At 43.0% G+C, this 16684-nt stretch overlaps 1 protein-coding gene across 1 annotated transcript in view; it reads left to right on the forward strand.

The window, feature by feature from the left end:
• Window positions 1–14957, forward strand: part of LOC139735773 (uncharacterized) — a 95004-nt gene extending 80047 nt beyond the window's left edge. The window contains exons 22-27 of the mRNA XM_071646524.1: window positions 354–622; window positions 1382–1549; window positions 4693–5060; window positions 6456–7020; window positions 7791–7877; window positions 8460–14957. Coding sequence (XP_071502625.1) covers window positions 354–622; window positions 1382–1549; window positions 4693–5060; window positions 6456–7020; window positions 7791–7877; window positions 8460–11071 — 4069 coding nt within the window. The 3' untranslated portion in view covers window positions 11072–14957. The remainder of the gene's footprint in view (window positions 1–353; window positions 623–1381; window positions 1550–4692; window positions 5061–6455; window positions 7021–7790; window positions 7878–8459) is intronic.
• The last annotated feature ends 1727 nt before the right edge of the window (window positions 14958–16684 follow it).

Consider the following 16684-nt stretch of genomic DNA (forward strand, 5'->3'; position numbering starts at 1 on the left):
TACTTTTTTGTAGCATTGTGAAGAAACATGTCTGGTGTAGATCTCTGGTGTAATGAGCTGTCTACCGAAAGGACGACCCTCTCATTCAAAATGTTTTTGCCTTTGATTTGGTCATGAAAACATTGACAACTTGCCACCTAGCTGTGTATTATGATGATTTAAGAAGTATCCTGTGGTAGAAGTATGTCTTGTGAGAGAAAGTGTAATCCATTATTTACTATTTTTAGTTTTCAATAGATTGTTGGGATTGTCTTGTTAATGTGAAACAAAGTAAAATGGAAAGTAACATCAGGTGGGAAAAAAAACACAATATGTCTGTCTCCTTCCCCCCCCCCCCCCTCCCCACCCTCCAGGTATGAGCACAAGCCCGCAGTGTCCAGCTATGGTGGTCTGGTGAAGGGTTATCCTTCCCAGGCTACTTCTCCGAGGCACCAGGAGTCGGCCAGCGGGGGCGTCGGCTCCATCACGCAGGGCACTCCGGTCCTGAGACGCGGGGGAGGAGGTGGAGGAGGAGAGCGAGAGCGAGAGCGTGAGCAGCACCTCCAATCCCAGCCTGGATCCATCTCGCGGGGCACGCCCATGTCTGCAGCGCACCACGAGAGAGAGGGATCCATAATGAAAGGTGAGGGGGAGTACCCATTCTGTAGATTCCATCCTCTTGGAATGTGACGGGATAATCACTCAGGGGGTCCGTTTCGTGAAAATCTTAGAAGAGACTGTTCACTGGTAAGACACTTATCGCTCATAAGACACTTCTGAGAGACTTCATGAAGTGGATTTGGAAGTCTCATATAGCTACATAGGAGGAACTTTGGCCATTCTGAGATGTATGCAAAGACTTTTATGTGATGACTTTATGAAATGGACCCCTCCTCTATTTGTTCCTATCCGCATGCTTTTTAAGCCCTCTTACACATGTCACTGCCATCTCCATCCTATTATGGGCAACATATTTTTCAGTCGCTGTCGCTGATAAACACATGCATTCTCTTCAGTGCAAGTAGGCATTGCCTTGGCTCTTGGTACCTATCCATTGTGTGGCTCAGTTTGTTTGTTCAAAATGAATTCATCATGCAAAGTTATGAGATATTTTTGTCTTCCAGACCAAGCTGATCAATCACAAGGAGTATGGAATTAATCTGGAGAGTTCGTTCACTTTTCAAGTGTGAATATTTTGGTGAAGCAGAGTAGTTATGGTGTACAATTTAATTTCTTCCAGTAGCTCCTTGTGAATTCGGTGTTACTCCTTTGTCGTATGCTATGATAAATGTAAGGACTCACCTCTCAGAAAGTTGAATGAGATGGGCAAACTTGAAGACAAGTGAAGAAATGAATTGATAAGAGATATGAGTGGTGGGTGTGGTCATCCAATCATGTGCAGGCACTGCGGTTTCCCAGGAGGCTCAAAGGGCCAAGAGTCTAGCCAGCTACGAGAACGACACAGCAGCCGCCATCAGGTTCCAGCATCAGAGCAGGCAGGAGGCAGCAGCAAGGGGTTACGAGGCTCTACCACGGGGAGCTCATCTCTATGACCCCCAGGCGTCACGTGGTACGTATGAACCATTCCACCCCCACCTTGCCTCCACCAACCAGACCTGCCCTCCACCAACCACACCCTTCCCCCACCACACCCTTCACCAACCACACCCTCCACCAACCACACCCTTCACCAACCACACCCTTCCCCCACCACACCCTCATCCCAAGCACACATACCATACTTCATTTCACAATAGTCAAATTCTTTTAGGGTGGTCACTTCTGCATACCTAAAGCAGATAGAATGGTGACACACTCTATAAAGTTGGTTGATAGCTCCTTTTTATACCACTTGACAGGGGACTGAGAGGCCAAAATTTTTTCACAAGAAACATGAAAACAGTTATACCACAGGCAGATGGACCACTAGTACCCAACCACCCCACCAACCATACCCCTACAGGCAGAGACTCCCTACACCCGTATGAACGTTAACTGCCCATACTGCTTCCAAACACTGGACAATTAAAACTCCTGCAGATGTTGACCACTTGTACCACAGCAAATGTGGACTCACATCAAAAATATAATTTGACTTACGATCCATAGCCACTGATCAAGAACTGAGACATTCGTAGTAATTGTGCGTCCATGGGTTAGTGGTTGACCAATTGAGGAATATTCCATTTTTTGGGCGTATATGGAAACTGTCTACCCTACCTTCCACGCTAGTAGCTGCCATTATATTATGATGGCATATTTTGTTTACTGAGCCCTGCAATCCATGGGTTTCCAGAGAGATATTGTGTGTGGATCTACAGAGTATCTCCCCCTCCCTTCTCCCCTCCCCTCCCCTCCCTCCCCCCCATCCTCCCCCTCCCTCTTCCCCCATCCTAACCATAATAATATGCAGTGATGAGCATACACACACTGCCAAACACACATAGATATATATTCCACACAACACACAAAAGAAAAAAAAAAGTACACATACTCCCCCCACCCCCCCCACATTCAAATTTAGAGAGTTGGTAACATCTTTTAGGAAATCTTTATGTAAAATGTGCCATAGCGTATCGTTTGCCTGACCTTATTTTGTTTGTAAGTCTGTTTCATGAAATTTGCTGTGATCTGTTTCAATTTGGAGATTGTGTTGCATGTAAGCCAGTCCATACAATGCTACTGTAAAAGTGGATATTTTCCCGCTGGGTTGGGTGCGATGAATTTAACATGTTTTTAAATTTGCGGAATCAAGATGTTTCTGTTATTAGTGGAACATGCGATGTGCAAAAATATTCATACGTTTTTGTTTTCGTGCTAGTTTCTGGTCGTGCAGTTTTCACACTGCAAAAATTTCCACATTTACAGTATGCACTATGCCGGAGTGGCACCTCTCAAAAAAAAATGTTCAATGCTCTGTTCCGTTGTTGAATAGCGTGCATGTCGAGGCCTTAATCTTCGGTCTGCCTGGGCGTAGTCTGTGCATGAAAAAGTAGTCAGTTTGCATGAGTTTTAACTGCGATGAATGTGTGAATGACAGAAAAATGATGTTACTCCAGGGGCCCGTTTCATAAAACTTGTCATCAGTGACAATTGCCACATTTCTATGACAAATTTGCTCTCAGCCAATCAGATGCAAGGATTTCAGTAGCTTGTCACATCTATGACAACTTGTCACTGATGACAAGTTTTATGAAACGGGCCCCAGGTCAGATTTCAGAGCATGACAAGCTGTACACTGTTCCTTTGTCATTTTCTGGTATCCATTTAGAAAGGATAGGTAGGGAATCTCTTTTAAAGGGATGGTGTAGTTTTGGGTGAGATGGAGATACAGGTTTTAACTGTTTGTGAGATACAATACATACCACTTATATGTGATGTTAAAGAGCATACAATTCTAAGAGGATTTTTGTTTGATGAAAATTGATTCTGAAATGGCTGAGATACTTTACAAAAAGAGAGTGGTCCTAATAAAAGTGGGACCCACCTTTCATTAGGACCACTTCGCTTTGCTTCATTTGTTTCTGTTGTTGATATCTAAGCCATTTGATAACTGATTTTTGTCAAATTAACTTTTAATTCCTCTCATAATTATATGCTCTTTAATATTTCATATAAGTGGCTTGTGATTATCTCGAAAAAAGTGAAAACCTGGATCCCCATCTCAACTAAAGCTATATCCATCCTTTTAAGGCTAAGGTTCAAATGTCTCTGGGTGAAACAGAATCGTCATCTAGTGGATACATCACCAGAATCTGGTGTGCAGTCAGTATGCCATGTGCCTCAGATTATAGATTTTACTGATTTGAAGTTAAATTGCAAAACATTTCAAAGCATTCAGTTGAACGGAGTTGAAGGGAACATGTATCATTTTTAGTACTGAGGAGGGGTGCGGCTTGATGTATTTTGACATAATTCAATGCCATTCACAATTTTCAAAGGAATTTTTTGGTAAAGCTGAGGTGGTCTTTTAAAGATTGCTACTTGTGTTAGGGCATCCCTGAATAGGCGTTTTACTCTCCATATTGGAGTCTTCTGTTGAAACTTTATCGGTTTTTGCAGCCACGAGGAAAAAATAGTTTGTTGTTGTATCGTTTCATTCAAACTGTGAAATGCGATTTGTATAGTAGTGCTGTAGTTTAGTGTCTCTAAAGTTGAGTATGTTTATGAATATGTAATGACATACAAGTAGCATGCCAGCTATATGCATGTACAGCCAGACTTACCCACATCTTCACTTTGGCCAAATGTAGAGACCGTAGCTGCCATCTTTTCTGAGGTTGGTTCTAATGCTGTATGGAAAGAGAATGTATCTCTTCAAGTAATACACTGACTTACATTGTAACAAATGTACATGGTTGGGAAAAAATTTAGCAAAATTATGCTGGTATACATAAAGTTATGACCACTTCAAATGCACACGTGACTGCACATTGAATGCTATGTATGTTACCAATAGATTTGACAATATCGTGCATTGATATTTCCTTTCGATTGTTAGTGTATGTTTTCATGAAATATCATTTTGTTAAAAATTCACATTCCCCCATTCCCTACCCCCTGCTTTTCATTGTCCCCAAAGAATACCCTTTGTTATGTTGACTGATTTTTGTTTCCATTTTGCTTGTTTTTCCCCTCCTTCCCTTCTGCTTCCATCTCCTATTTGACCCATTTTTGCTCGTATCTGCATCGTTCTGCTGCAATACAACACAGAGTGGTTCAAATTTTTTCCCCACGCAGGGGCGCACTTTCCATCAGTCATAGATCCCCAGCTGCTTATGGCCCGCAATATGCCCCATTACGGCGAGAACAGTGCGGGGCTGATCCGCGGCCAGTACGAGTCGGGAGCCTACAGCAGCTCCAAGGAGACGATCGCTGGGGACTTCGTCACGGCCAAGCAGATGGGGTCCCGCCCACCTTTCCCGCCGGCCACGCCCACCAGCGGCAAGGACATGAGGGTCTCCCCCCACCAGCAGGAGCCCCCTGGGGTGGGGAAGCGATTCTCGCCAGCAGCCCTGGCCCACCCAACGGCTGGACCAGTGGAGCTCTTTCCTCCCATGGCCATGGTGCCATATGGGCAGGTATGTGTGGCTGCAATGTTGCCGCAACAAGAAACATTCAACTTTCTCATTGTGCTGCAGGCTTGAGGGAGTGTATAACCCAAACAGAGTTAGTTCAGACAAAGTGAACTCTTCTTTTCCTCAGATACTACGGTGTAACCTCTGTGGTTTCACCAATTTCAATGAAACTAGGAAGGCCCTGCTTATGGTTTCATGTTTGGTAGCATCTTATGATCAAATAAGCTTTGAAGGGCATGAGGAAGCTTGCAACTGAATATATCATTTCATTTCCCTTTGAGGAACTAGTATGAAGGTTGATCTGTTTGCTTATTGCACGCTGTAAGGCCGTGACAGGCAAAGTTCGGACGATTAGTTCAAGAGCAGCCATAGAAATTTTGGCCAGAGAAGAAGGAAATCCTTCAATCATGAAAACTCGACCCAGTTTTGAGGGTTTTCTTCTAATAGTGGTACAATGGCTTCATTTTAGTGACAATTCATAGAACAGAGGGCTCAGATGATTGTTATATTTCTTTTTCTTTTCAGAAATGGAACACATAGCTTTAGATTGTTATGTTGATAAATGATTGAGGGAACTTGAAAGTTGCATGTTCTTTGGAAATGCACTGGGCTGATACATGTTATTCCAAGGAGGTTCGAGAGCTTGAGTTGCGATTGGCCATAATTATTCAAACAGCTTTCACTTTTCTAGAGATATACAAAAGAATTCCACAGGCGTATTTGTGCCTTTGATCTCAGGATTTGATGCCGCCACCTTCTTGAGCAATTTGGAGATCATTTCGGGTATACTTTGCTTGTTGATTCATTAAATGAGGTGAAACTTCCCTGAATGTTAAAACACGTTAAACAAAAGTCAATTCTGTCCCGGAAATATGTGCAGAAAAATGTGAATCAAAGATGTATGTGGTGAAAGTGTTTGAAAGTTTAGCCTCCTGGAAACCAATGTTATCATTTCTCTGCTTAGTTCCAACAAATAAGACTCACATGTAATAATCTTCAAGTATAATTCATTATGAATTACAAGTACTTTATCAGAGTAGTGTGATGCACCCAGTCCAGTAATTAATGATAACTTGACTCCTTGTCATTAACATTATGTGCCACTCATCCTTTGCAAGTAGGGATGGCAAAAAGTACCACCTTTAGAGGTATAACTTCCTTAGAGAGTGACTGGTCATATGCAGGGAGACATGAATCAGTCGTCTTCCTATCTGTTGGGCAGATCCAGTTTAGCACATACTTCAAACATTTTAGTGTGGCAAAGGGAATCAGACTTGTTACTCCAACTCTTGAACCTCCTGGGTAATTCCATGCATTAATGTCACAACACTTGTCATCAACTTCTGTCGATGTCGTCAATGTTGACGACTTCTCCTGGTTTTACTTCTTTTAATTCAGGGAGGTGTGATGTATTTGACGGCTCAAGGCACACCCATCTGCGTGCCCCATGGCACCCCGCTGCCAGCTACCACCTTCCTGGCAAGTCACCCTGGTCCCTTCCCAGTCTCAACCAGTGGACACAGTATCTCGTCATCCCAACACTCCTCCCCAAAGAGCCCTCATCCCTCCCCACTCACCCCTGAAGCCGAATCCAGGCACCGACGTACCAAGTCCGCCTCGCCCCTGGTCCAGCCCGAACGGATGTCGCCCAGCGACTACCACCCGCACCCCCATTCCAACCCTCATCACCACCCGCGGGACCCAGGGCGGTCCTGGCCCTCCATTCGGGAGCAGGGCGGGAGCCAGAAGTACCGACCCCCATCAGGGCGTGGCAGCAGCCCCGGGGCAAGTACCAGCCACAGCCAGCACCCGTCTCACTCTGGGGCCAGCATCTCATCGGTGGCGGGCATGGCTGGGGGGAGCATCATGAGGGGCACACCGGTCCGGCAGGCGCCAAGCATCATGTCGGGCACGCCCAATCCAGAATTGAGGGACCAGAGGCACAGACCAGAAACATCACAGGGTATATACATCCTCTCTGTCTCTCTGTAAAGAGATTGTTGTATGTGGACCAATATAGTAGACTTGTTTGGGATATCCATCAAGCCTTTTTGTAGTTTTTTTTTTCTATGTGTGTGTGTGTGTGCGCACTAATTTGTGTGTCTATGTGTGTTGCTATGTGAATATCCACCAATGTTAACTATTCCAGAAATGCAAACAAGCCTATAAACTACAAAACACCTGCCAGCAGTCAACAACTTTTGATGCTAACTTTGTGAAGTAGGCTGCAGATCACACATACACTAATGTTTGGTCCACACACTGGATAGCTACACAGTGTGCTTGCTCAAACTTGGATGCATGGATACGAAGTCCATTGTTCGTGTAAAACAGTTGAGATTTCAGGTTCATTTAGATGGTAACAGAAGCCCTACCAAGTGTACAGATTCACATTTTTGAGGGTCTTAACAAATAATTGTTTGCGTGTATGTCTGTTGCTTTTGAGATACAGTATAGGATTGTAGAGTAAATCAGGCAATCATGCAATCAAGTCAGCATCACATCTAACAACCTGTTGATGAAAACCATTTGCATTTAGAGTTTTACTTGTTCAAAGATTGTCCCTGTACATCAGAATATGGAAGAAGCTGTTATGTGTTCTGAATGATTGAAATGGACCAGTTTGATAAACACTTAAAAAAAAATAATAATAATTTTTTTAAAAAATGCTATTATCCAACCCATTGAGATTTTCTTTACCAATTTTTTATTTCATCTTCCCTTCCTGCTCAGCATCTAATAGTCGACTTCTGCCTTCGGGAAGAGGGGAACCATACATCGTAGATGGACCAGAGAACCTCTCCCTTTCAGCGCATAAAGGTCAGTATTGACAAACCTGTTCCCATGCTGCAAATACTGGGATTTTGCTAAAAGATGCTGTATAACTTTAAAGCTGATTCATGGTCCATGTAGTTTGCAAGTATGCTTTCTGACTGCACAAAAGAATTGTCTCACAGATGTGTATGAATAACCCTGAAAGTTGTTTTTGTTTGATGGTGTGGCAACTTTCTAATGATGGAGTGATGTTTCATGAATGTTTGTGAATGTTTTACTTGTGTATTGGGAATATTAAAGCCACCCGGCCCTCTTTTTCTATGAATGCTCCCAAGAAGTTGGTGCTTTTGTAATTTAATGATAGGGGTGATGCAGATGATGGGAATGTGGGGAAGAGTGTTTGGAATGAATTATTTCAAACACACTACAGACAGGACCCCAAGCAGAGGCCCCATGGTGCAGCTGAATTGTACAGAAACAAGCCCTCATGATAATTGAGCTCAACATGCATCATATATCTTCACCTCAAAAAAAGTGAATGCAATATTCTTGGCTGGAACGTATAGAGTGGTAAAAGTTGAGAGTTGAAGAATATCTACATAAAATCTCTCTTTTTATTCCATGCAGATTCAAGGAAACTGAGCACAGAAATGAGACATCCAGATAGACATCCAGATAGACACCCGGACAGACACCCAGACAGACATCCAGAGAGGCAACCAGATAGACACCCAGATAGACATCCAGAAAGGCACCTAGACAGACATCCAGAGAGACAACCAGACAGGCACCCAGACCGTTATCCAGAGAGACAACCCGATCGGCCCTCGTCCATGACCTCTGACAGCAGACGACCCTCCTTCAGCAACCCAAGTCCTAGCCCAGGACCTGGTCCCAGACCTGGCCAGAGCCACAGTCCTGCAGCCAGTGGGGCAGGTGGCAGCAGGCAGCACCACCAGCCAGAGGAGGGGAAGACGACGCCCCGCCTCTCCAGCAGTCGGGAAGCCCAGCCAAAGGATGCACAGCAGGAGGTGCGTTACCATGGTGATGCAGACAAGAGGAGGGAGGAGCCCCTGAAGGAGCTACCTGTGGACTCGCAGGATGCTTCAAAGTTGTTCGCCTCCCTCTTCCAGCCCCAGAAGAAGGTTGCCAAAGAGACAGAAGACACTGGCCAGGGTAGCACATTCACGGCAGCCACTCTTATCGACGCCATCATCACCCGATCCATCAACCAGCCTAGTAACAGTGGCCCCGAGGGCAGTGATTCTGTAAAGGAAGCATCACCACGCGGCAGTGGAAGCAGCTCGGAGAAGCTGGCCAGCAGCCAAGGTGCAGAAAACTCCAACTTGAGAGGGGATGGCTCCCCAGTTCCTTCATCATCCACAAATGAAGAGCAGGGTGCTCTTAAGAACGCTGCTGAACCTACGATTGTTGCAGACTCACCCGCAGGTGCTGTTCAAAATGCAGAGCCCCGTCAGCTGGCTGATCAGTCGTCCAATCCTAGCAACAGTTCTGCAGATGTGAAGGGGGGCAAAAGATCAATGACCTTAGCAGAACATATCCATTCCATTGTGTCCCTTGGCTACATGCCAGCCCAAGGTCGGAAGGGCAGCAGTTCTAGTGCTGGCAGGCCAGAAGGCGGAGTTGACACGACGGAGGGTTCCGAACCACGTGAGTCAGCAAATGCAGTGAGTTCTCAAGGCCGCCCAAGCATCGAGGACAATGAGGTCGGGTCTACCAATGACACCAGGAGTAAAAGTCCGGGGTCTTCCAGCAGACCCGGGAGTGACAGTAGAGCAAAGCACAGTGAGTGGCGGCCCGGTACAGTAGGTTCTTCTGTGGCCCAAGCCATTGAGGCTAGCGTTCGAGGCCTGCCATTGCCAGATCACTCCAACCAGTGCTCACCTCGTTCACGACTGAACTCTTCGGAGGCTGTACAACAGTCTGGGATGTCGGAGGCGAGACCAGATAGCTACAGGAGCACCAACCCAACTTCCAACAGACTCTCACCGGTTGCCTCCTTGTCTCAGAAATACCGTCATGAGGCAAATGGAGCGGACAGTAGTATGAGTGCAGTCAATGCCGTTAGCCAAATGAGGGAAAGGGTTCATAGTTCCCAGACATCTGCCTCACCCCAAAGTTCAGACTCTAGCTCCGGCAGAGGTCACCTGCTGGGACCTAGAAGACAGTCCCCAGAGACCAGCAGTGACCCGAGACCTAGTTCCGTGTCTCTACCAGACCCAGGTAGCTCAGTAGTAGATAGGAAAGCCCTCTATGCCTCCAACCAGCCTGACTCCAGGAGCACACCAGGCACCAGCTCTCAGGACAAGATAGGGAGCTCATCACGAGAGGCACAGCCAAATGTACATAATAGCGTAGGATCCCTTAGCAGTAGTTCATCATTAGAGCAACCTTCCCAAAGTGCTGACAGTGTAACTCACGTGAGATCTGCCTCTCACATGGAGGTGAGAAACCGCTCACCTGGAGCCAGCACTGGCTCCCTGGCCAGCCTGGGCTCGCGGCCCTACCCTGGGACCGTCACGTTTTTGAAGAAGAGCATCAATCAGATGATAGACTCTCAGGTGCGCATGGACGACTACCTCACACACTTGGTGGAAGCAGAGATGAACTCACGCTCACCGCCTCCCCGGAACCCCAGCAGGGAGAGTGGCTCTGTGTCAGAGCCGGTATTGCATGTTGACGAGTCGCGTTCCTATGAAGTGGAAAGCAGCCATGAGGCGGATTCCCGGCCCATGCCAGGAATGGTACGCAGTCGAGAAAAGAGTCCAGCGAAAGCAGCTAGTGGGGAGGCTGAGCTCAGTTCCACCAATGTAGGCCTGCAGGGAAGCAGGGGATCTGTAGGTAGTAGTAGTAGCAGCAGTGTCGGCACAGGCAGTCACGACAAGGCACCACCGAGCCAGTCGTCCAACCCTCAGACAAACTCCCAGCAACCTGTTCAGTCCATCATGGCGTCGTCATCGTCCCAGCAGGGCTACAGTGCCCCACCACCACCGGCCAGCAACTCGTACGCCTACTCCGCCCTCTCCATTAGTATGACCCCTCACAGACTGACCAGCCCCCAACTTCGGGTACCATCCCCTCGTCCCAGTGGGCACAGGGTTTCCCCTGTCCCTGCATCCCCCATGCCCTCAACAATGCCAGGCTCGTCCATTCCGAGGGAGCGTGAGCCCAAGCCCATCCTGTCGGAACAGTACGAAACCCTCTCGGACAGTGATTGAGGGAAGCTAACGTTGCTTTGTGACAAATGCCAAGTCTATCTCATTGTGTTTCAGCAGGATGAAAACCGGGGGCCGTACATCCCTAATGAATTAGACTGTATTTTGTGTTCCTCTAGCCTTTTGTATTAATCCTCCGCATCCATCATTGCTCTTGTGAGGCTAGGTGTGTTGTCGCAGAGAGTTCATAATGTTCAGGAGACCAACTGTGATCTAAGGGGTTAGTGTTGTATTCATCCAGTCGATGAGGTATCCATGAGTGTGTTGTGTACCAAGTTCAGGTCTCTTTCGATGAATATTCATTTTCTTTTAAAAAATTGCAGCACTTCTGTTTGAGGTTTTTCAGATTAAGTAAGGGAATCAAATCCATGCGGGGTCAACACGAGAAAGGCAAATCATAACGGCCAATATTGTCGGTTATTCATCTCTATAATTTCCATGATTAGATTTAAATGAGTTTTGTTTCATGTGTCCTTGAGAGAGATGGAATGTTCACGAATGTACCATTCAAGTTCAAAACAACACCTTTACTTATACATTTATGCCTTTGTTTATGCCTGATGAGAATGTATGTGTAATTGACAATGTAAAGTGTGTATGAACTAAAAAGATTCATTTTGATGATTTACAACCATTTTGGTAATAATGCTTTAAACAATTTGAAGTTTACTCCTGTGTCGTTGTAATTTTTTTGTGACTCCGCCTAGAAGTGTTGCCGGAGGCATTATGTTTTTGGGTTGTCTGCCCACCCATCCTTCCGTCTGTCCATCTTTCCGTCTGTAATCGATTTTGTGGATGGTGTAACTTAAGCACTGTTTAAGGTATCCAAATGAAACTTGGCATATGTATGTATGAGTGGACAAAGCTGTAAAGGTGCACATGCTGAATGTCAAAGGTCATAGTCAAGGTCAAATTCTAAAATTTCACTATTTCCCTCCATATCTCTGCAATGTCTGAGGGTATTTTGATAAAACTTTGTCTGTGTATAATTACCAGGTAAAGATTATTTACCAGTCATGTGAAATCACATTGGCAAGATGTTCTGTAGACCTATTGGGAGAATAATGCGCTATAGCGGAGGCATACCAGTTATTTCGACATTTCTAGTTTTTTCCTGAAGAAGCTGTCCCTTCTGTGCACCATATGCAGCCATCCGCTGCTCCCTGGCAAAACAAAGTCCAACATAGGCAAACCTAATGTGGCCACAGGGCCCACCAAAATATGCTTGTTATATCCAGTAAATCTGTTTGCCTGACCACTGGTCAGTGTACTTAGAGCACATTTCACTGTGCAGTGACTTGTTAGAGTAGTCTATATTCCCGTGAGCAGCAGAGGTCAAAGTAAATCACAGGACTTCACCAAAAAATAAAAAATAAAAAATAAAAAAATTATTGATTAACAGATCAACCAATGTTAAGTATCAGGTTGTAATAGTGGTAATGGCATTTTCCAAATTTATGATGACTGGTATCTGAACTTGATGTGCAGAACACATTGTCCGTAAATTAAGCTTTTCAGACATGATGATTTCCTTTGGATTTTGGGACCAGCAGCGGAAAACTGACTGCGTGGACTAACATTGGAATGATCGGCGGTGCCTAAATAACAACTATGCACAGTGTGGAGACTTACGGGTATTGCTCATTGTTGTGAGCATGCAGTTCTGTGGTTTAGGCTACGAGCAGTATCGCTTCAGGAGTAAGTCCCAGTATGACATCAAAACAGAAGAAGAATCTAATGTAAACCTGCTGTAGGTTGATTTTTGTTTAGGGCGCATTCACAACAGTATGTGACTCATGAAATCACAAATCTTTCACACTTTTTATTGTAGTGGTTTGTATTAAGAAAAGCTAGTGAATTGCTATTGACCCTTTTGTTCTCACCAAATGGCTTTCTACTCCTTCATTATTTTGCATCGCACTTGTCAAAACAATCGGGGCTAAATCAGGGAATGGTTAATTGTTTCATTTCAAACAGGAATAAATGTTATTTTCTGAATTCAAGCCAGCAGCAACAGACACTATATTTTAACAGATCCAGGTGGAGCATAAAAGAACAGAATGGTGAAAGCATTATTGCTATTGATACTTGAAGCACTATGATTTCATTATTTATTAAGATGCTACTGTTTCTATAGTCGTTGCTCTGGTCCGAAGCTGATGTAATTTTTCATCGATGGTTTGTGGTCTTGCTTGATCTTGTGATTCATTTGGCTTCCTTAATTGTCTATTTCTCTCTCTCTCATTTTTTTTTTTTGTTGTTGTCATAAATTTGACACCAGTGTAGGTGACTTTCCCCCCATGAGTTGCTGTGTAAAGGGAAAGTGTAATAACCCCCTATGTTCTCTGTGATGGATTTTAAATAGAAGTGCAATGCCATTTTTTTTTTCTCCCATACCATAACCCCATGTTTTCTCTGTCTCTATTCCAATAAAGATAGATTGAATGAAATATGTTATGGGTTTGTTGAAATAGGGTATAGTAGATATGGATTTTTAGCTGTTTCTCATTGGATTTCTTGGTAAGGGTAAGACAAAACTCACCCAAAGAAAACTTCACTTTAAAGTTTTGATGCCACTGAGTTTCGCTTCTTCTCCCACTTGAAGTGATGGTGAGTTTTGAATATTTGTTGTATATTTTCTACTCTGTTGAACTGAAGTCTCCTCTTATTTGACAATTTTTTAAAACTTTTTTTTTTTTGTGCAAAGTACAGAAGTTGTTGATTAGTGTTTGTAGATATTTTACTTCCTGTTTTGTTATAGTTCTATATGGGTTTGTAGATCTATTCGTAGGTACAGCTAGTGAGAGAAATACTATTGATAACTGAAGTGACCAACTGAATGTGGAGTTATGATATTGTTTTCGAAGAGTTTTTTGTTTTGTTGTGTAGTGTGCAGTCATGTTGAACTAGCCCTTTACACATAGATATTTGCGGATATATAATTTTATTTTTCCCTACGACGAAGATACGCGAAGGGAAAGTGTGAGGATGAAATAATTTTGTAGAGGAAGAGAAGGTTGACTGGCTTCTGCAGGACCTCTGCAAGAGTAGCACTGAAAGGAACAGTAAAGTTGTTCAAATATTAACATGTATGTCATGCTATGTCACAAAGGAGTCTCTACGTTCTTGTGTTTTACAGAGACAAGAGAGGAGAGTAATGGGACATCGTTTCGATGAGTTGTTGTTGTTTTTCTTTAAATAGGGGCTATCCCATTAACAGACTGATATAGGCTTTAAGCAAGTGAGTCTTTGCCAGAAACAGTTTTGTCTCTTCTTTTTTTCTGTTACTAGGGCTTTTCAAAAAAAGTCTTTTTCTTCTTCTTTTTTTTTTTTTTGAACACCTCATTCATATCAAAGTACATGTTTCAGGAGTTGAACTTCAAAGATGAAGTGATGGAACTGTGCGATGACCATACGAGAAAAAAAAAAAGATAAGGGGAAAAAATATGTAAGTTGAGAGGCATGTATGCTCATGTGGATGTGGTTTGAAATGTGTGTGTGTGAGTGTGTGTGTGTGTGTGTGTGTGTGTGTGTTGGTGTGCTTCCTCCCACGATACATGGGAAGGCGCATTGCAAGACATAACGTATGTCTCGCTAAGATTTGTATGAGTTACCAGGCACCGCCTCAAACATCTGAATATTGATAGTATTGTTTGTTATTGGACACATGTAGTATGTGTTGTATATGTCCAAAAATGAGAAACAAAAGCATTAAAAAAAATATGATTATGAAAAGTGTACAGTTTTCTTTTCTTGGTCAAAATACTAGTAAAAGACGATCGATGATGGATTTGTGGAAAATGCAGACGGCGTCTTGACTTTGTTCTGATTCCTTGTCTTGTTCCGTGTGAAGTGGAAATGCATGTGAAAATGAAAAACCACTCTCAAAACCTGGAAAAAATCAAACAAGAAGAACAGTTCAACATTTCTTTAAAATTGGAGCAGAAGTGAGGTAGTCATGGTATTGTTCACTTTCACACGTTTTCGGGAAAAAGTTGTTGGTTGTATCCATGTAGGCAAATGAATGCGATGATGCCATTGCTCTACAACACTCAATGTAGCAAATATTCACACACACACAAAAATATTTATAAACATTTCTGCTGTTCATGAGTTTCAATTATTCGGCTAAGACAACTTTGTAATGAGTTGATATTAATAATGAATGATATGATATAGTTAAATGTAGGCCTAATGTAATGTGATGTTATATGAAATTGCTATACGATACAATCGTATGAGGGCAACTACCCCCCAAGGGTAATTGCTCCCTGGCTAAATACTGGTTAGTGACAAGGTTAGAGTAAAGATTAGGGTTAGGGTTAGGTTTAGGGTTAGTGTTTGGGTTAGGGTTAGGATTGAGTTCAGGATCAGACTTGGGTTAGGGTCACTACCCCGTCAGGGGAAGGGTTCGGGGTAATTGCCCTAGACCAGATACAATATTAATTTATGAGGCCAACAGAAATACAGATACAAGTGTATGGGGATATAAGCACTGACAAATAAACTTCCATAGAGCAAGGTCAAAATTCATTACTGGTACCAGAAGTAGCCTAGCCCCAACCACCCTAGAATGTCAAGGCAATGGTTGACAACATTTTGATTCAAAGCTTGTGCAAGAAGCAGAGCTGTCCTTATGCTTTGTATCTTCTTGATAACATACATGTTTTTAGGTCTGGATGGGGACTTTCCTAAATATATACAGGTACATATACACACTCGGCAAAAAAAAAAAAGAAAGTAAATGCTTTTTCAAGTTTAGAAAGCTAATGTATTATATACCATATTGAAGGTAATTTAATTGGCTATCAATCTGGTAGGTCAACCAAAAGGGATACTTCACGCATGAGTGAACACCATTGTTTCTTTCTGCCAGGGCACAGAAGTAAAAATTGCAAAACTGAACAAGTTGTCATCTATGTGTATGTGCTCTTCCATGGAACAATAAGAACAAACAACAAATTTCACACAAAAAGAAACATGAATTAAGTTGCAAAAATAAACCTTTGATCTCTACAATATCTTTAAAGCCCAAAAGATCAATGAAGGCCAAAAATAATGGAGGAAAATAAAGCATCTTGTGTCAAATCTAAATTTCAATGAAATAAGGGAAGAAGTAATAATTATTAAGAATGGTACAAATTTGAGCTTTTTTTCAAATTAGGAAATTGCAAATAATGTTTGGTTCTTGGAATTGTCACATGGATTCTTAAATCACTATAGATTAAAAGAAACAAATAAAGAAATTCTGCACATTTAATCATCTTTATGATTATTATTCCCTTTGTCATTTGAAGTTTGACTCGACAGAAAATTCTCATTTTCCCCTTTAGTTTCCCACTTTGTTTTTCTTAGAGGTTATAAAGAGATAAAGAGAACAAAAACTTATTTTTCCTTTTTCATTCATGTCTCTCGTGTAGAGGTAAACTGGTCTTTTGTTGTCAATGTTATCGTGAAGGGCATTTGCAAATGAAAGAGAACATGTCACTTTTTGCAATTTTTGATTTTGTGCCTTGGAGGACAAAAACGAATGTGCTTGCTCATGTGTAAAGTTTTCTATTTTAATCAACCTATTAGCTTAATAGCCAATTAAATTACCTTTAGTATGGTACATAA

This window comes from Diadema antillarum, unplaced genomic scaffold, assembly GCF_040938485.1.
Source record: "Diadema antillarum isolate AM-2024a unplaced genomic scaffold, OU_Dant_1.0 seq00000597_RagTag, whole genome shotgun sequence".
NCBI classification, from domain to species: domain Eukaryota; kingdom Metazoa; phylum Echinodermata; class Echinoidea; order Diadematoida; family Diadematidae; genus Diadema; species Diadema antillarum.